The sequence below is a fragment of the Carassius auratus genome, chromosome 50 (genome assembly GCF_003368295.1).
Source record: "Carassius auratus strain Wakin chromosome 50, ASM336829v1, whole genome shotgun sequence".
In the NCBI taxonomy this organism is placed as follows: domain Eukaryota; kingdom Metazoa; phylum Chordata; class Actinopteri; order Cypriniformes; family Cyprinidae; genus Carassius; species Carassius auratus.
Genome location: NC_039292.1, coordinates 1,574,876 through 1,594,875, shown reverse-complemented (window position 1 = coordinate 1,594,875; position 20,000 = coordinate 1,574,876). Strand labels below are relative to the sequence as shown.

The window sequence follows — 20,000 nt, the reverse complement described above, 5'->3', positions numbered from 1 at the left end:
CATGCTAGTAACTTGCTTATCATGCTAACAACATGTTAGTTATTTATTAATCTTGCTAGCAAATTGCAAGTAATGCTGATCATGCAATAAACATGCTAGCGACATGGTAGTAACTTGCTAATCATGCTAGCAACATGCTAGTCACTTGCTAATCAGGGTAACAGCATGCCAGTAAAATGCTAATCTTGTTAACAACGTGGTAGTCACTTGCTAATCTTGCAATGCTAGTAACTTGCTAATCATGTTAGCAACATGCTAGTCACTTGCTAAACTTCCTATGCTAGTAATTTGCTAATCATGTTAGCAAACATGCTAGTCATATGCTAATCTTGTTAACAACGTACTAGTCACTTGCTAATCTTGCAATGCTAGTAACTTGCTAATCATGTTAGCAACATGCTAGTCACTTGCTAATCTTCCTATGCTAGTAACTTGCTAATCATGCTAGCAACATGCTAGTCACTTGCTAATCAGGGTAACAGCATGCCAGTAACATGCTAATCTTGTTAACAACGTGCTAGTCACTTGCTAATCTTGCAATGCTAGTAACTTGCTAATCATGTTAGCAACATGCTAGTCACATGCTAATCTTGTTAACAACGTGCTAGTCACCTGCTAATCTTGCAATGCTAGTAACTTGCTAATCATGTTACCAACATGCTAGTCACTTGCTAATCTTGCTAGACACACGCTAGTAACTTTTTGCTAGAAACATCCTAGCGACATTTTTTATAAATTTATATTTTGTTCTAAAATAACTGATGAAATTGACACTTCTATTTGCTAAAAATAATTAAATTATTTAAAAATAATTAAGAAGATTTTAGAAATAATTACATTAAAAATATTTTAATCACAAATGACTTTAAACATTATGTAAATTCACTGGAAGTTTAAATGTAAAAATTAAAAAAATAAATAATCAAGATGCAAACTGAAACCATATTTCTTATTTTAACTTGTTTCCTTAACAACGGCCGTTTTTATTTAATAACCAGTGTTTCCGTGATCTTGTATAACCTGGATATGTGAGGAACTGAAGTGTGATTTCTACACCTGGAAAAGTCATGCAAATTAATAAAATCTTGACAGAAAAGTCACGTTAAGTTCTAAAATACTTTATATTATTGAATAGAAATTATATGAATAATTATTGCATGAAAAATTTATATATATTTAAAAATAAACCCATAATCACAAACAAAATAAAAATGAAACACTGAAAAATAAAACAGCCAACGGCCACTGATGCATGTTTACATAAATCAACAATTTATTCCAGATGAAATTGAAACTGAATTGTTAAATGAGTTTATATGGACTGTATCTTTAAGTGATAGACTGATGTTCAATATTACGCAAATCAAACACTTGTAAAGTCAATATATTTATTACTAAAACCACTTTTGGTCCATTCAGTGATTTACTTAGCTTCATTTATGTGCTTTTCTCAGCAGAAATGCTTTGGTTTGAAACTGAACGTTTGTTTTTCTTCAGGCACCTTCAGACATTACGATCGCGTGCCCGAACTCTGATGATACGAGTCTCTACCGAAGCTGCAACGTCAGCGCGCCGTTCCTGAGGTCACACGCTCAGGTGAGACGCCTTCACCTGCATCACCACAGAACAGAAGAAGAGTGCGTCCTTTAGGTGCCTTTTGTGCTTCGCTTGGCTTCTGTGTTGTGTTTGGTTTAACGTTTGGTTTGGTTTCTCCAGGTGTATTTTCGACTGGAGTTTGAGTTCAACAGATCTATCTTCTTGAACTACGTCCAGATCACGCTGAAGGTCTCCAGGTGAGGTCGTGACCTTTGAACTGATAAGAATTAAATCTCAGTTTTTTTTACATGTTTGTTGGTGTATAAAATGAATGTGACTATTTTTATTTATTCAGTCATTTTTGTTTGATTGTTTCGTGTGATTTATCTATTTGTTTCATCGCAGTGAAGGTGAAGAATTGTCTCCAGAGGACAACATCAATGACATTTATCATAATCTGAAATATGAGGCTGATATTCTCTTCACAAGGTAATACCAGAGAAATCTTAAAGCTAATCAATGATTATTTAATATTGAACGATTCACGCTTCTTTCAGAGATTCCAGCCCGTCTCGTTTTGATCTCAAACCTGGGTTTGACCAGAGCCTCCCTGTTGGGACCGGACCACCCTTCAACATCTCTTATCAGGTCGGCTCCTCGTTTACAAACAAGGGTTTAAATAATATTCTTCAGAGCAAATCATACGCTGTGCATCTGAACAGAATAAATATGAAGATGTTTCTCCAGTAACTATTTGTTCTGCAGATCCAAAACCTCGGCGTGTTTCCCGTATCTGAGCTTCTCTTCACGTTAAACGTCTTCGCTGTGACCAGAAACGCTAACACACTCCTGCGCCTCTCAGACTTGGAGATCAATCAGGTGCATTTATGTTTACAGATTCTTCAATCAATATATTTAAGCCCAAAACTACAAAGAAATGCTCAGAAACTAAACAGAATGTGGCTCCTGTTGATATATCGAGGTCTTATGAAGCGAAACGATCAGCCTGTGCAAGAAACTGATCGTTATGAATAACGTTATTAGCTGTAATCCAGAGCCATGGAGTGAACGAACGAATCATTCTTTTGAACTCATTCTTTTTAGTGAACTGTTCATCAGACTGTAGAATCTGAAACTTTTCCAGCAGCACCTTAATATATCGTTAAATAGCCACGGGTGTTAATTTCGTGTTGCCTGCTATGCCTTTACTCACGGTTTCAGTTACAAATCTTCCTTACTGTTTGATGGACTGAGGATGAGTTAATTAGCAACAAATTAACATTTTTGGCTGCACTGTCCCTTTAAGACTTCTGTTTGTTGATCTCAGACGGCTGGCTCGAGCTGCGCTCTTCCACGAGTCATCACCGTCGACTCGTCCTCGCAGGAAGATCTCTCCCTCAACCCGCTCACGGTAACCTTCGCTCTTTTTACACTCCTTCTAAAGTTTTGCGATACAGAAATTGCACTCATCTCCCGGGAAACAAATCAACACATGGTTAAAAGTGACAAGCTTGATGAAGACAAACCACCAAACCTGAATGATCTTGTTGGCTAAAGATAACACAAACATAAAGTTTGCATTCATTTAGTTTCCTCTCTGGAACATTCAGTTTCCAAGTGATCAAAAACCCATTTCATGTTGTTCACGTTGTGTTCACAGAACACGTCCACCGAAGACACGTTATTAGCGCACTGTAGAATCAGTCTGGCTCCCCGAGCAGATGTTAGCATCACCGCCACAGGATCGCTCAATCTACAAACTTTATTTGCTGTGAGTATCTCAGACGCTGGAAATCCAGCTAATAGTGTATGGCATACACAGGAAAGCTAAACCTTGATCATCAGCTATCAGTTTTAAAATACAGCACTATTTCTGTTATTGTAAACAAATCTAATATATTAAAATATATTAGTACTGTCAAACGATTAATCGCGATTAATCGTGATTAATCGCATCCAAAATAAAATATTTTGTTTATATATGTGTGTGTACTGTGTATTTTTATGAAAAAAACATACATGTATATATTTTATATATTTACATGTATGTAAATTTACATAATTAATATTATATATAAATATTAATATTTTATATACTGCATCAACAAACATATTTTTGTCTTGTATACTTGCATGTGTGTGTATTTAACTATACATCATAAATATACACAGTACATACCCACATATATATTATGTAAACAAAAGCTTTTATTTTGGATGCGATTAATCGCAATTAATTGTTTGACAGTAGTTATATATATGTACACTAAAATAAATAAAAAATTAACTGGAAAATAAATAAATTATATTTATCAGTTTATTTATATATTTATTATTTACAGTATATGTTATAATAATTATTATAATAATATCTCACATCAGGCATTTGTTCAAAGTAATCATTATTGTACATGACAAACTATAAAAATTATATTTGTATTAATTATTTTATTATATTATCAAAATAAAATAAAATACAGAACTATACAGAACTTTTACACCTCAACATATATAATAAATATAATAAAAAGAAAATATGTATGCAATTTTTATTATTATTTTACATTTTTTTTATTTTATTTTTATTTTTTTATTATTGCAATTTATTATTTAATAAGAATTACATTTTTCAGTCAAGCATCTGTTAAAATAATAATAGAAATAAATTGTTATTCAAATGATTTATCTGTAATGATTATTATTTCACATCGTATAAAGGGAGTGAATATATATATATATATATATCTATATCTATATATATATCTATATATATATATATATATATATATATATATATATAGATATATATATATATATATATATATATATATATATATACAGCACAACATCCTCTTTTCCTCTTAGTTTTCCCAAATCAAGCTCTTGTGCTGATTGAAATGCAAAGTTGGTGCAGGACATATGGGAGGAGAGTGTTTTAAATAAAACCATCTTGGTCTGGCTCCTCAGGTGAAACTGAAGCGCTTAGATCTGATAATGACGGCTGCAGTTGAGATGAACCCCTCGAGTCCGATGTTCCTCCACGAGGAGCGACCCCTGAGACATGTGAGTACCTCCAGAACACTCTAAAACTTATGAAATGATGCATCTGAGCTCCTTTATTAAACCTGCTAGACACCGAGGAGAAAGAAAGACCAGTCTCATATTGAAATGAAGTGTTTCGGAGTACACTAAATGACTGGAGTGATGTACTGCCCTCTTCTGGATAACATCTGTCCGGCTGTTTACTAGAGAACTAGTCAACTTTGACTTAACTACACACACATCTTCTAACACTCAGCTGTGCAGCTTTGCAGATGAGGCCTGGTCTTGTACATCTGATTCTTCCAAGAATTTGACTTGAAGGTTTTGGATTGTGGTTGTGTAGATAATCCTGGAGATCAGGAAGGAGGAAGATTACCGGATTCCCGTCTGGGTGATTATCGGGAGCACACTGGGAGGACTACAGCTCCTGGCCCTGCTGGTTCTGGCGCTCTGGAAGGTCTGGGACGGTGTTTATTAACAGTTACCAAGCTGATATGAACATATGTGTTTGTATAGACGTGTATTACTGTAGTGCATTTGTAAAAACACTTCATTTGGGTTTCAAAGAAGGAAATCAAGCCTCATTTTGGACTAATCCAGGTTGAATCTGCCTATAATTGTCTTGTTTTTCCATGTATCAGCATATTAATATGCATGCAGCACAACAAAGAGGTTTAAAATCCCAAAAATGACACACTTTAGGCAACATTCGAATCATTTATAAGCTAATGTGATCATACTTGGGAATGGTTTTATTGGTAACTAATACTAAAACTAATAAACTATGTTTTCTGTAATTGAAATAAAGATGAAATAATATAAATATCCCTTGTATAAAAGCTTGATAACATTTTACAATAAGGTCCCTTTAGTTAATGCATTACCCATCATGAACAAACAATGAACGATACATCTATTACAGTATTTATTAATATTTGTTAATGTTAGTTAATGAAAATACAGTTGTTCATTGTTAGTTCATGTTAATTTACAGTTATTGTCTAGTTGAAATACTAAAATTAATAAAACACTAAAACTGAAATAAAAACAAATAAAAATCTCAAAATATATAATTATATTAGATTTACTAAAACGTAAACCAAAATTGCAAATATTTCTTTGGCAAATAACTTTAATTAAATAAGTTGACGTACTAAAATTACTCAAATGTAAATAAAAATGTAAAAAAAATTAATTCTAAAAATTAATAAAGCACATAAAATTACTAAAACTGAAAATATAAAAATAAAATATTATTCAAAATATAAATGAATGCTATAATAGAATAAATAATATTAAAATGACACAAAAAAAATGTGTTCGTTTTTAGGCTAACAAATGGGCTTTATGTTTGTTAAATCTCCAACTGAAATCCCTTTTTAATTAAATGTAAATTAAATGTATGCATTTAGCAGACGCTTTTGTTCAAAGCAACATACAGTGCATTCAGGCTATACATTTTTTAACTAACATGAGTCCCCTGGGAATCGAACCCACAACCTCTTGCGCAGCTAACACAATGCTGTAATCATTTGTAACACAATGAGCCAGCCTTTATTCCGTCCATATGCTCGCCGCTCTCTTTTACTCTAGATTAAGTAGAGCTAAATGTACATATCAGAACATTAATTAACACAGCAAACCCTTTATTTAAGGTCAGATCTCACTGTCTCTCTTTCATCCGCAGCTGGGATTCTTCCACAGGCAAAAGAGAAAGAGAGAAGAGCAGGCGACCAATGAGAAGACAGCAGAGGTTCAGTAAAGCCACGGCGACATCCTCAACCAATCACTCAGGGACTCTCTGTCAGCCAATCAGCTGCTCTTGAGCACTGCCACGCCCTCCCGCAGTCCGAAGCAGAACCAATCAGCTCGCTTGCCCTGGCCACACAGAAGATGGGAAGTTTGAGACTTTGAAAAGGTTGAAAGTACTATGGTTTGAACCATTTTGAGAGGTTTTGGTGGTGATTAATTGTTTGTGTATCTTGAAACAAACCTCAGATTTTGGAACAGAATCGATTTTTTTTTTTTTTTTTTTTTTGCTGCGGCATAAATTCAAGCTGATGCACTTGCACAACAATTGTGAACTTGAAATCCGTAAATATTAAATAAGTGTAGCAATATAATATAAAACAATGATACAATTATTATGCACCTTAATGCATTTGGTTGAAACATCTGTTCAGGATTTATATGTGAGAGACATATCTTTCATGTCTGTTTCGGTGTTCTTCATCATTTGCTTTTTATGCAGTTCATTTAAGTCGCTTAAATTCTGTAGTATGAGATTATTGAAAATATTACGGTTATTTGCATTTAAAATCAAGGTTTTTATAAAGTCAGTCTGACTCTGATCGAATTATGAGTCAGGAAAGATATTAACATTTCTAATTTCTAACTCGTCACACTGGAAAAGTGAAAGCTCACATTGAGGGATGCATTACTGTGTGCAGTTGTGTACATTTTGATGAATGTAGGAAGTTATGCAATGCAAAGAAAAGCATACTGTGTGCAGTAAACACGCTAGTCGTTTAGTGGTTATGAACATAGTCTCTCAATCAAAAATATGCAACTTTCTTCTGACATGGCTTCCACGGTTTAAGACAGCGTGGTGATTCTACTGTCACTTGTTTTGATCATTTTCATTTATGTCGCCATTAATTGCATGTAAAGATGACAGCTTGAATGTTTTTTTTTATTTTATTATTATTGCTCCACTGAATAAATTAAAATCACCTTGATTTAAGAGTAAACCTTTGTTTTTTAATTCAGAAGTTCTAACAGAAAACATTCAGGATAAATAATAAATGCATGTGTTTGATGCATAAAATAACTCGTTATAAAGGAATAGTTCACCCACAAATTAAAGTTTCTGAAAATGTTCTCACCCTCAGGTCATCCAGGAGTTTGTTTCTTCATCAGATTTGGAGAAATGTAGCATTGCATCAGTGTCTCACCAATGGATGTGAATGGGTGCCGTCAGAATGAGAGTCCAAACAGGTGATAAAAACATCACAGTAATGACGTTAATTGGTGGACTGGAGTGCTGTGGATTATTGTGATGTTTTTATCAGCTGTTTAGACTCTCATTCTGACGGCACCCATTCACATTCATTAGCGAGACACTGATGCAATGCTACATTTCTCCAAATCTGACGAAGAAGCAAACTCATCTACATCTTGCATGGCTTGAGAGTGAGTAAATTCTCATTGCATTTAAATTTTTGGGTTAACTACTTCTTTAAAAGTCACAGTTCAAACACAACAGAAGCACTCAGAGTCTTATAGGTATCTTTGATTGATGTTTTTAATCTCGTTTGATTTGGAAATAAAAACATATTGAGCAATCTCCAGTGATTACAGAATACAATCCTCCACATTCAGATTCGGCCACATTCAAGCAGACAGGCTCTCACACACACACACACACACACACACACACACACACACCAGCACCGTCCAGAATAAGGCCATGAGACTCAAAAAGAGCTCTATCACATGTTCATTAACCCAAGTCAGAATTACAGACTCGCTAATTGGCTTTACAGTGGCGTCATGGTTTAAAAAAACAAAACAATTATAAATGTCCAACTTCTGGTTACAGGCACATTTTAATATTCAAATAAAAGAAATCCCCTGGCACAGAGTTTAGCTTTAAGTCATCAACACTCAACTATTGATTCCTTATAAAATAGACATTTTTGACTCCGTTTTTAAATAAAGCTTTTATAAAAGAGCAGCTCGTTAAAAATAGCTGTTCACATTGTCATGATTAAAGTTCAACACACAATTGAATGCTGTTCGTCAAAAGAAGAAAAGCATCAGTTTTCAAAATAAAAGTATTTTGCGCTGCATCAGCATTACCATCCTCTAAGATCTGTTTTAAAAAAAAAAAAGAGCCAGGATGAAACTGGAAACTCCAGTTCTTTTGGGAATAACTGCAGCAGTCAGATCTCCCAAATGGATCAACAGGTAAATTAGTAAATTGCTAGTACTAAACAAGATCAAATTAGAAGTCCTCAGCACCGTTCGCCAGGTTAAAACAAACTCCAAAACCCAGATGTGACAGAAAAACTAAAACACAGGTCAGTGGTATTCAACAAACTCCTCCAGACTTTTGGGAATCTGGTTCTGATACAAGATCCGATGTTGTCGCACGGCGCGAGCCGCCAGGCATTTCAGGCTCATCTTCATCTGCGTCTTCAGAAGGATTTCGGAAACCCCTGTCGTGCTCTTATCAAGGGGGGTCTTCTTTTGCTTGTTGGTCATGTCCGTATGTGCGCCGGCTTCCACGAGGCTGATCATGATGGAGTGGAGCGTCAAGAAGTCGCTGATGGGACGGTTGTACTGTACGATGAGATGTAAAGGGCTGTTCCCTTCATAGTCGACGGCGTTGACCTGTGCGCCGCAGTCGATGAGCAGCTTGGTGACTTGCGCGTTAGGAAAGCTGCACACGTCGTTGGTGTGGAAGTCATCTACTGGCGTGCTAGAGCTAGCCGCTAGGTGCAGAAGCGTCAACCCCTCTCGGGATCGCGGGTCAAGGCGTATCAAGTCGTAGATCTGTTTGTTTATTCGCTCTCGTTCCTCTTCGCCGCATTGCGTTTTCGTAGAGATGCAAACCAGGTAGAGGAAAGTGAACACGTTGGTTTCGTAGCTTTCTGTGGCTGCCGGCAACTCCGCATCGGAGGTGGACCTCACGCGCGCCAAGCTGCGGCGGATTTCCAGGACGCTGGCGCGCAAAACGTGTTCGACGTCCGATGCGCGGACCGGCTCCTTCAGGTGGACCATTTGCGAGAACACTTGCGCAAATCTCAAGAGGTCTTTATGCGTGCTGCGGTTTCCTTGTTGGCGTAGATGCAAGGCGTGCAGCCAGAGTTTGATGCACTGTTCGAACTCCATGTTGTCGGCGTAGACCGCTCCGCGATATATTATGGGATGCGACACGTCTATGTTATCCGCACCCAGAATTCGTTCGCGAATCATTAGGCCTTCCATGTGTAGTGCGTCCCGGTCGTGTTGAATGGTCTCTAAGTCTCGCAAAGTCCTGCACTCTGCCCTCCCTCCGTACGCCACGACAGGAGACGCCAACTCTTTGGCGATGACCCTCTCTGGATCGCGAAATCGTTCCAGCATGGCGAGGTACAAATAGTGGTAGGTCTTAAGAATGTCGTAATTCTCTCGGTCGTTGGCGAAAGATGCTCCGAGTAGTTCCAATGCTTCGATGCGGCTATGCATATCGCAATCCGCATGCGACAGCAGCAGCTCTACGACGTCCGCCTTGCAGCTCTCAGCTGCCACTTTCAGTGGCGTCATGCCATGTCCGTTAACCACTATCGCCGCTTGGCATCGCACCAACTCCTTCACGATATCCAGATGCCCGGCTTCTGCGGCGAAGTGCAGCGCGGTGGCCCCGCAGTGAGCTTTAGAGTTGGGATCCGCGCCCCGCTCCAGCAGGAAGTAAACAACATCGCTGTGGCCCTTGTAGGCAGCGATCATCAAACAAGTGTTGCCGTATTTATTAGCGATGCTGATGTCAGCCTTGTGCTCTACGAGATATTGTACGATGTCCAGCCGGCCGTCGAAGCAGGCAGCCCTGAGCGGGGTGGAGTTTGTGAGGGTGGTGTGATTCACGTTAGCGCTGTGCGAAACCAGCAAACGCACCACCTCGAAATGCCCAGCACCAGCTGCACACCAAAGAGCCGTGGCGCCATCAATAATATACCTGTAAGAGCGAGACACACGTCAGTATAATTTAACATTTAAAATGCATAATTTCAGTTAGGGCGAAGAAAAGCTTCTGGCTTCTCTCGAGGCCACAAGAGGGCGCATCGAGCAAAATATTACTAATGCACATATATTCAATGCATAAAAAAAAATTATTATGTTTAATAAACCAATTTTAATTAAGTTGCTTAAACACCTATAAACAAAACAACATTATTGTACGAATGCATAGTTACAAGTCAATTACAGGGTACATTTTTTACTTATAAACATGAGATGTAGCGGGATTGGGAAATAAACCACGCAATAAAGTCTTGAAACACATTGTTGAAACAAATTATTGCATGGCTTTCTAAACATGCGGCTCTTTGTGCGAGATGCGAGTGCAACGCTGATAGATGTCCCTCTAGAAAAAGGGATAGTTCACACAAAAATGAAAATGTTATGTTTATCGGCATCCATGATGTAGGTGAACTTCCTTCAGAAGCAGATAAACATCTAATTTTCATTTTTGGGTGAACTAGTCCTTTAACTGATTATCATATGTTTGTCCACAGCAGATGCTTCCAGATGAAGCGATGGACATGTGTTCTCTGGGATACTTGGATCCGTGTGAGAAACAAACAACGCACCCGTCAAACCGCACAGTCCCGGTCTGTTCAGTGTCCACCTTGTAATGGTTCAGAAGCAGCCGGACCACCTTGTCGTGTCCGTTCCGGGCAGCTATAATGAGCGGCGTGGACCTCTGTCCGGCGTCCTGGGTCACGTACTCCAGCAGGTGCCGGGTCTGGACGCCGGAGTGGTTCAGGAGCAGGGCGGCCAGGGTCAGGACTCGACCCTCACCGGCCGCTCTGTGAACATACCGGGCCAGGGACTCCAAGCGGGCCAAAGCCGGTGCCTCCGCCATCTGATCTCAGAACAGATCAAACCGTCTCCCATTAAAACCCTCAGCCTGAGCTCTACAGCTCATCTATGGAGAGCTTCCTCTGGACCTACTGACATCTACAGCTGACCTCGATTATAACACGCTGGGTTATTAATATGAGATACTAATAAGGGGAAATAACATATATAGTAAGCGAAATAATATAGAATGTTTAAATATGAATCTCTAATCCTGACGTAATCTGTTCGACTCAGTGACTTTCAGACGGGATACTCTTTCACTTCTAAACCAAACGAATTAATATGGTTCAGTCCACCACTTTCAGATCGCGATGAATCCCGCCGATCACTCCAACAGAACCAATCCGGACTTCGTCGATGTTTAATACGATTTAATGCTCTGAATCTGCGCTGGATGTGTCGGTGTCTTTCACCTCTGGCAGTAACGACGACCGGAAATGAAGTCGGCAATAACAGGAAGTGCGACACTGGGATTCCCGGACTGCCTTTTCGAAATAAAAGTCCCGTCAAATAAATCCCAATACTTAAAAGTAAAATATGACAGAGGAAACCCGTATTCTCTATATGTGATATTATATAATATCATGTAATACTTTACTATATTATACTATAGAATTTATGTGTTTCTGTAGATGTCCTCCACAATGTCAGAAGCAAGGATCTGTTACCAAATGTTATTTTATAATAATAATAAAAAAATATTTTTAACAAAATGTGGTCTGACAATATTTATACATCACTGTAAAGTAAATAATATTAGTATAAAATAATAAGAAAATCCAAGAAACAATATTTTTAATTGTAATTTTGAAAACAATAAAAGTCCCATAAAACAATATGAAAATCTTGAAAATAAATCCCAATAAATAAATATATATATATATATATATATATATATATATATATATATATATATATGAGTAACCATAATTATAATATAATATGAAAGATAATTTTATAATATTTAATAAGATATATATATATATATATATATATATATATATATATATATATATATATATATATATATATATATATATATATATATATATATAAATTTTCAAGTCTTTGCATTGGGTTGAATCCTACTTAGAATCGCATTCAAAAGCCAGAAGCTCTTTGATGCCTCCCCAAACCCCTGCAGCAGGAGATATTGTGTTGGGATTTAAGGATTAAAGTGTGTTTCCCACGGCGTTCCAGAGATGCTCTGTATCCGCTTTCTTCGTGTTCTTGATCTGTAAATGGAGGAAGAGTCTGGATGCATCCCAGATCATCATCACTGCATTCAGTTTAATTAGTTTAGTTTGTTTTTAGGTCAATAATTAGTGATTTGAACAAACCCCAACATTTAGTATTCAACTCGTCCCACTTCTATATTGAGTTATGAAACTAAAACATAAAAAAAATAAAAAAAAATAAAAAACATTAAATGTTACTGGTAAAACAAATGACAAATGTAAATTGAAATTAAAATGAACTTTTACTGCAATTAATAAATAAGTGAATGATTATTTTATTTAGTTTCAGGTAACTGTATTAACAGTGTTTCACACATCTACCGAAAAGAAACATTTATATTTAATTTTTGTACGTTTTGCTTTTTACGTAGTTTATTAATATTTTGTGAAAAAGTGTGTTTTAACTTCTTTAACATCATTCATAGTTTCAATGATAATTATAAAGATGCTTCACATTTTTTACAGTATTTTATTGTAATACTGCATGCATTGTCTATTAAATGTAATATACACCATTTATACACCATTCATCATTTTTCCACAGTATTGTGTAAGGTATATCAAAAGCCAGTTAACATGTTTTAACGTTATTTTCCCTTTAATATCTTTACACTGCATGCATCTGTTTTAAAAATATTATTTTAATATCATATTGCACCGAGACTGAAGCCAATAGAGTTTATTTTTTCATTGGAAATAACTGAGCAGTTACTGCAAGACACACACATGCAAATCCTGATGCAGAAACCGAGAGAAAACTAAACATGAAGCGAGGAAATCTTGATACTGTTGGTTTAGATTCATGATAACGATGCAATCTCGATTTCCTCTTAAACAGATTGACTCAGTTTATACCAAAACAAATCCTTCATTTACGATTAAAGAGATTCTTTGCCAAACTGTATCCAATCCTTATCAAACAAAACGCATTTTTATCTGTCATCTGGATGCATTTCAAACAAAAATGTGTTATGGTTTTACTTCAAAGTTAACAGCAAAACAATGATTGCTTTCAAACCGTTTTCCTAAGCACCGCCCCTTTTGCGCCCCACCTGTCAGTCAAACAGATAGCCCCGCCCCAAACTCACTCTATTATGCAGCTATTCCCATTATATAAAAAGGTTATTGTTAACTATCAATTCCCTGATGGGGAAAATTGACAGGATTTAAAATTCTCACTTGGTTGAATCAAGCAGCTCATAGAAAATGATCATTGAGTGAACCTTAAACTTAGATACTGGAGGTATTTGAACATCCAAACAAATGACTCACATCAGTGTTTATTTATCGCACGGACGTCCTATTAAACCTAAAAAGCCCCAGGTAAAGTCAACAGTGTAAACTTTGCTTACTAAGTTAAATAAACTTGAAATCTGTAGGAGTGCATGGATAAAACTCAACAATAACAAGTGCAGACTTCAGTGCTCGGGACATCCAGATAAGGACAGAAAACACAGAAAGATGGTTTATAAAGTCTCCTGGAAGAAAGACAGAGCACTGAAAGCCCCACGCCACACATTCACAGTGTTTTAATTGAAGGAAGTGTCAGTTGAACTGACATCACATGTGGTGCCTTGCTTGACAAATGTGATGAAGTGTACTAAATATAAACCATCCACGATGAATATAACTCTCAGCCTGTCAGACATGATCAAACGTCTTCTGTATCTAAAGCGTTTTGGCAAAGCGCTTAGACTCTGCCTGTCCCAGATAAGAGCAGCGAGTTGGACTTCTCCACGTTTCCATAAAATGCATAGGAGAGGTAAAACTACATTACCCATAATGCATTGTGACGTGTGCCATTCTAAACCAGATGTGGGATATTGCTACTTTATATCTCTGATTTACAACAACAAAGTCATTTCTGTTTAATATTATTCTTTAGTAGAGCTGGTATATTACTTAAAAATTGTAATATGATTCCAAATGACATGACAAAAATTACAATTAGTATCGTAATCCATTACATTACATATAATTGGACTACTTTATGGTAACTTTTAGATTACTTTTGACCTAATTCATTTATCATATTGATTTAAATAGAGTTATCTTGTCCCATATTGATGGGAAAAAATAAAAAATACAAAGAGTAAGACAATAAATGTTGCTCTTGTTGTAATTAATTAATAAAGTGCAAAAAATACGCTTGTTATAGATGTTTTCTTTCCTCTAGTCTGAAATAAGACATGTTAAGTAAGAAAAATAGCCCAAAATATCTGTGCATGAAATACAATTCAGATCATATCTGCGTATAGAAATTACTCATTGTAGTTCCTCATTATCTTGCTATTAAATGAATTAATTTAAATAATGCAGTTTATGTTTGTCCCAGTGCACAAGGATGGCGTATGAAAGACATATAAACGAGAGGTTTTGCAAAAATGATGACATTTCTGATGCTGAGCAAGCTTCAAAACTGCAGTAAATCAGAAGCAGCGTGTCACAGAGACACAGCCTCTAAATCTTCCTAAAACAGCAAAAAAATAAATAACTATACACAAGCAAGACCATATTTAACTGATAAAGCAGCTGCCAAACTGCTTCAATCATTAACTACCAACCGTGGGATTGTTTTCACAGTCACCAGACGCATCTGACGTTTTTACTTCATAAAGACTGATGCTTTAAAGTCGACTTTTTATTAATAACGTATTTAAGTAGTTAATATTTCGGATTATTGGATTTGTATTTGTGATTCCGATCACATAGCCCTCTTGTGTTTATCGAGAGTAGATTATTTTATACAGGTTGTGCCATATGGTACGAATCACAAATGACTTTAAAAACGATAAATGCGTGCACCTCTAAATGCCTCTCTCTGTATAAAAGCATGTTTAAGCAATTTATTATAAGCTATAAAAAGCGAGACCTGAAAGCCAGTTGTGTTGTTTTGTGAACCTGCATCACGAAGCTCATAAATTCCCCTGTTGTTGTGTTATTGTTTGCATGGATTCATGTGTTGAGATGATAAACTGAGGATAGATTTACTCCCTGAACCACAGACCTGCTGTCAAATGTTAATAAGATGGAATAACAATAAAACTGTGTAATTGTGTTTATGAGGAAAACAAACATTGCTATGATAAGACCGGACTTTATTATGCCCTTCAAATAGACAAGATAATAACACTGTTTCCATTCATTTCCTCTCGGACCCTCAGCTTCACATGTTGAGGTCACTGACACAGCTTTATTACACTTCAGATCAGCAATACACTTTAATTATTTCAGAATTTCCAGGCAATACATTCAAACAACTAAAAGCAGACCGGAAACCAGATATGAAAAAATCTGCATTTACAGAATGATCATTAACGAAATTATTTCAATCTTGGGGATTATTTATTATTTAATTCTTAAATGCAATTAATGAAATGCAAGTGAAAATGAAAAGATCGTTTAATATTTGTATTTATAAATAAATAGTTCAAAGAGGTATAAATAAATCTTAATATTATATTATATAGAACTATATATAAGATTTCCTGTTGTATCTTTATGCCATTTTAAAGATGTATAAGCAATTGTAGATATTAAATGCACTTCTTTCTAGTTAATTTATTATTATTTTAAAATTTAATGCAAAAATATTTTACCCTGAAAACATTAGGCTGACCAAATATTTATAATAAATAATTCTCAAATATGCATGTGTGTGTGTGTAATTTTTAAGATAATTGCATGAAAATCTGTTTTTTCTCTCTCTCTCTCTATTTCCTCCAAGCATCAGTAAAAGTGGAAAATATCAAAATGTCATCGCAGTTAAGCTCAGTGTTGTGTGTCGATAGACTGTACATCCAGGTCTGCTTCAATGCACACGTTTACACCGAATAAAACCACTCTTCAGAATTCAGAAATCTGGACAGAAGCGTGAAAAAGCCCCGGATGCACGGTTCGCAAAAGACTAGTTGGCACGCACGTTTAAGGATGCAGCATGTTGAAACATCTCTTGAGAGAATATAATAAAAAGGGTCGAACGACATCCCTGTAGAGTTTTGTAAAAGTTCCCTTTATCCTCCTCCAGAGCTGTGTCTGGAGTCAACAGCGCGCTTTTACGCACGGCTTTGCGCGTGTCCGTGGACGGTTACGCGTCGGTTTGTCCGTTCACCACCGACAGTCTGTACTCCTCGGTGTCCATCACGTTCAGAGGAATCACCGCCTGGCTGTCGTCGCGCTCCTTCGCGGTGCCCGAGAACGGGCGGATCTGACAGCTGTTGGCGATCGCGGGAGACGAAATCCTCCAGAAGAAGTCCTTCAGCATTTTCCTGAACTCCCTGCGCATGAGGCAATACAAGACCGGGTTCAGGCAGCTGTTCGAGTGCGCCAGGCAAATGGTGACCGGGAACACGTACATGTGGAGCGCGTAGTAGACTTTATCCCAGTGGACCACGTTAAACTTGACCAGGACTCCCCAGAAGGTGATGGCGTGGTTGGGCAGCCAGCACAGGAAGAAGGACAGGACCACGATCGTGACGGACTTGGTGACTCTGGACCTGCGCTTGGGGAGGTTGTTGTTCATGCTCCGCAGGCGAATGAGGCGCAGGAGGAGAAGGTAACACACGACGATGATGAGCATCGGGAACACGAACGCCACCAGGATCTTCTGCAGGTGATAGAGCGCGTGCCAGTGCTGGCCGTTGGGGACGCGCAGGAGACACAGCTTGACGCCGTTAATCGATCTCACCGTGGAGAAGATCGCCGTGGGGAGCGAAGCCACGGAGGCCAGGAGCCACAGGAGCGCGCTCACCAGCTTCACCGAGCAGCGCGTGTTGCGCGTGCGGTCCTTGAGCGCGGACGCGACAGACCAGTAGCGCGTCACGCTCATGGCGGTGAGGAAGAACGCGCTCGCGTACACGTTCATCACGGTCACCGTGACCACCACCTTACACATGACGTGTCCGAACGGCCAGGTGAAGTCGAGCGCCGTGTCCACGGCCCAGAAGGGCAGCGTGAGGACGAACTGGAAGTCCGTGACCGCCAGGTTCATGATGAAGTGGTTGATCGTGGACTTCTTCCTCCCCTGCCGGACCCTCATGAGGAAGAAGACCAGCAGGTTACCCACCAGACCCACCGCGCACACCACCGAGTACACGATGGACATCAAGACGCGCAGCCCCAGAGTACCGTCCGAAGCCAAGTCGATGTCCTCCAGGTTGCGGCTGAGCTCGTACGCGGAGCCGTTCGCGGAGCTCTGGTTCTGGAGGTCCGTCATCCTGTCCTGCCACAGCTCGGCGTCAGGTGCCCGGTGCAGCCCGGATCTGTGGAGGGCTTGCATCACCGTCAGAGTGGAGGGAGGGAACACTAGGAGAGCGGGCGAGGGGGTCGCGTCTCTCCGGGACACAGCGATGAGGCTGGAGGTTCCCGCGCCATGACGCTGGAGACGGACGCGCCGCGCGGGGCTTTATCAAACCTGCGCCATCCGAGGCCCCGCCCACAGACGAGACGCTCCTCCCTCGAGACGCCTGCGATCCGCGCTGGAAAAATGAGTCGGAATGCGCACGGGCTTAAAAGTGAAAAAAAAGGGTAAAATAATAATTTGCTTTATTTCACGTGTTCTGAGAGGAGCACCTCTTTTCTCGAGCTGACTAGCATCCGATGCGCGCGACCCCGATACAGTTACACACTAACGTTTGGGGAACTGTGTGGGGAAAAATATCTGATGTGTGACATTAAATCAGATCCGGGCATTACAGAAGGAATACATATTAATACATACAGGTCGCCTGCTAAACTTTACTTTTTACTTTTATAATACAATTTGAACATGAATAAAGTTTTGGTGAAACAGAAACAGTCTCAGAAACATAAATCATTTTAGACTCCTTGCCATTTCTATAAATAATTTATTAAATATTAATCATTTTGGCCACACCTACAATTTTTGAATCACAGAAATAAGCAGCAGGACCAAAAAAAAAAAAGGAAATAAGTAAATTAATATATTAATATAATAATGGCCACACACACTTAATTTGCATCATAGAATTAGAAAGGGTTAAAAACAATGGAAATAAATTAATTAATAAATTAATAAAGATTATATTATAAAGTTATTTATTGTAGAATAGAGTTTGGGGCATTTTAATTTGCATATTAATATAGCTAATTATATTGGCCACGCCTCCAATCGTGTACCACAGAATTATGGAGGACCAAGCTTAAAAGGGTAAAAATAAATAAATGATAATATTAAAAAATATATATACATAATTATATATTCATAAAATTTAAAATAAAACAAAGTAATAAATAGCTCAAACATTTTTTAATTTTTATTTTGAAGGTCTTTTTACATCTTTGATTTTTATTAAATATTAATATAATCATATTGGCCACACCCACGACATATGAAAGGTCAAAAACAATGGACATAAATGAATTAAAAAGTAAACAGATTGTGGAACAGATCCAGAAAAAAGGTTTATGCATTTATTTTTGAAATAATATAGATAATTATATAGGTCTCTCCTCAAAGCATGTACCACAGAATGATGAAGGACCAGATTTAGAAACAGAGGAGAAAAAGTAAACATGCAGAGTGAATGAATAATGAGCAGGACATTGCACGAGAGAGACCACTGAACACTGAAGTTTCTCACATCTGTACGGCACTTTGACTATTTAGATGCATTACAGTTTGGCTTTCACATCTGTGTGCAAAGTTCTGCCGCAGACTGTGTAATCATTGATCTGTAACACACATATGGAGGATGAGGATGACGGAGACGTTTCCTTTTCCTTGTTTGATACAGAAGAATCCATGTTTATTACAGTATACAGCAGAGGATGGAGGAAGTGCATCTGAAACACTGGGACGCGTCTGACACACACACACACACACACACACTGAGATTAAGATGCATTCAACTGATCAAAGGTTTCTATCAATGAATCCTGAAATATAGAAATCTATCATATATTCCACAAAAAAAAAAAAAATGTGTTTAAAGGAACAGTTGAAAATTTGCTGAAAGTTTACTCACTCTTAGTTCATCTCAGATGTAGATGAGTTTGTTTCTTCATCAGAATTGGACAAATGTAGCACTGTATCACTTGGTCTACAATGGATGTGAATGGGTGCCGTCAGAATGAGAGTCTTCTCCAGATGTTAACTGATGGACTGGAGTGCTGTGGATTATTGTGATGTTTTTATCAGCTGTCTGGACTTTCATTCTGACGGCACCCATTCACTTCAGAGCATCCATTGAGGATGCTTTAATAGCATACAAGGCAAAATCGAGTCTCTCGTACATTATAAATAGGTCATGTCGCTATATTAGTGGCCATAAACCGCCTGTGCATGTACGGATTTCAATGTTGATTCAGTCCTAGATTAGAAACTTGGATTGTGTCACCACAGCATTAAATGTTTAACTTTTAGCCGTTCTAATTAAACTTCACAAAGTCATAAATGTCAGTGTGTGGGTGGGTGTTCATGATCATCGCAGATAAAATAAACTTTTATGATGTCCTTGATTCAACCAGAACCTTCTTCTTTTGTGTCACAGCTGAAGATGTTTACCTTTGTGTTGCTCAACAATAAAGTGAAGAGAC

At 37.8% G+C, this 20,000-nt stretch overlaps 4 protein-coding genes across 11 annotated transcripts in view; 1 reads left to right on the top strand and 3 right to left on the bottom strand.

Annotated features, from left to right (window-relative positions):
• The window catches only part of LOC113066593 (integrin alpha-11-like), a 38,741-nt gene extending 31,393 nt beyond the window's left edge, over window positions 1–7,348 (top strand). Inside the window, exons 24-33 of the mRNA XM_026238513.1 lie at window positions 1,498–1,596; window positions 1,717–1,793; window positions 1,942–2,025; window positions 2,094–2,184; window positions 2,302–2,415; window positions 2,864–2,947; window positions 3,197–3,307; window positions 4,504–4,599; window positions 4,922–5,035; window positions 6,266–7,348. Of these exons, the coding sequence (XP_026094298.1) occupies window positions 1,498–1,596; window positions 1,717–1,793; window positions 1,942–2,025; window positions 2,094–2,184; window positions 2,302–2,415; window positions 2,864–2,947; window positions 3,197–3,307; window positions 4,504–4,599; window positions 4,922–5,035; window positions 6,266–6,340 (945 nt within the window). The 3' untranslated portion in view covers window positions 6,341–7,348. The remainder of the gene's footprint in view (window positions 1–1,497; window positions 1,597–1,716; window positions 1,794–1,941; window positions 2,026–2,093; window positions 2,185–2,301; window positions 2,416–2,863; window positions 2,948–3,196; window positions 3,308–4,503; window positions 4,600–4,921; window positions 5,036–6,265) is intronic.
• Window positions 1–20,000, bottom strand: part of LOC113066589 (neogenin-like) — a 1,074,835-nt gene that overhangs the window by 793,600 nt on the left and 261,235 nt on the right. The gene's annotated exons all lie outside the window — the stretch shown is intronic.
• Window positions 7,865–11,720, bottom strand: LOC113066595 (protein fem-1 homolog B-like). The gene is made up of 2 exons (XM_026238517.1): window positions 10,932–11,720; window positions 7,865–10,297 (listed from the first exon to the last, which is right to left on the bottom strand). The coding sequence occupies exons 1-2, from the start codon at window positions 11,204–11,206 to the stop codon at window positions 8,662–8,664; spliced, it is 1,911 nt and encodes a 636-aa protein (XP_026094302.1). The 5' UTR covers window positions 11,207–11,720; the 3' UTR covers window positions 7,865–8,661.
• On the bottom strand, window positions 15,906–18,138 carry LOC113066602 (relaxin-3 receptor 1-like). The gene has a single exon (XM_026238528.1). It carries the CDS (start codon window positions 17,719–17,721, stop codon window positions 16,531–16,533), a length of 1,191 nt encoding a protein of 396 aa, XP_026094313.1. The 5' UTR covers window positions 17,722–18,138; the 3' UTR covers window positions 15,906–16,530.

Excerpts from the sequence above, each read along its gene's own strand:
- LOC113066602 (XM_026238528.1), bottom strand. The coding sequence starts at position 17,721 with ATGCAAGCCCTCCACAGATCCGGGCTGCACCGGGCACCTGACGCCGAG.
- LOC113066595 (XM_026238517.1), bottom strand. The coding sequence starts at position 11,206 with ATGGCGGAGGCACCGGCTTTGGCCCGCTTGGAGTCCCTGGCCCGGTAT. Across the intron at positions 10,298-10,931 it reads GGGACTGTGCGGTTTGACGG|GTATATTATTGATGGCGCCA; the intron begins GTGCGTTGTTTG and ends TCGCTCTTACAG.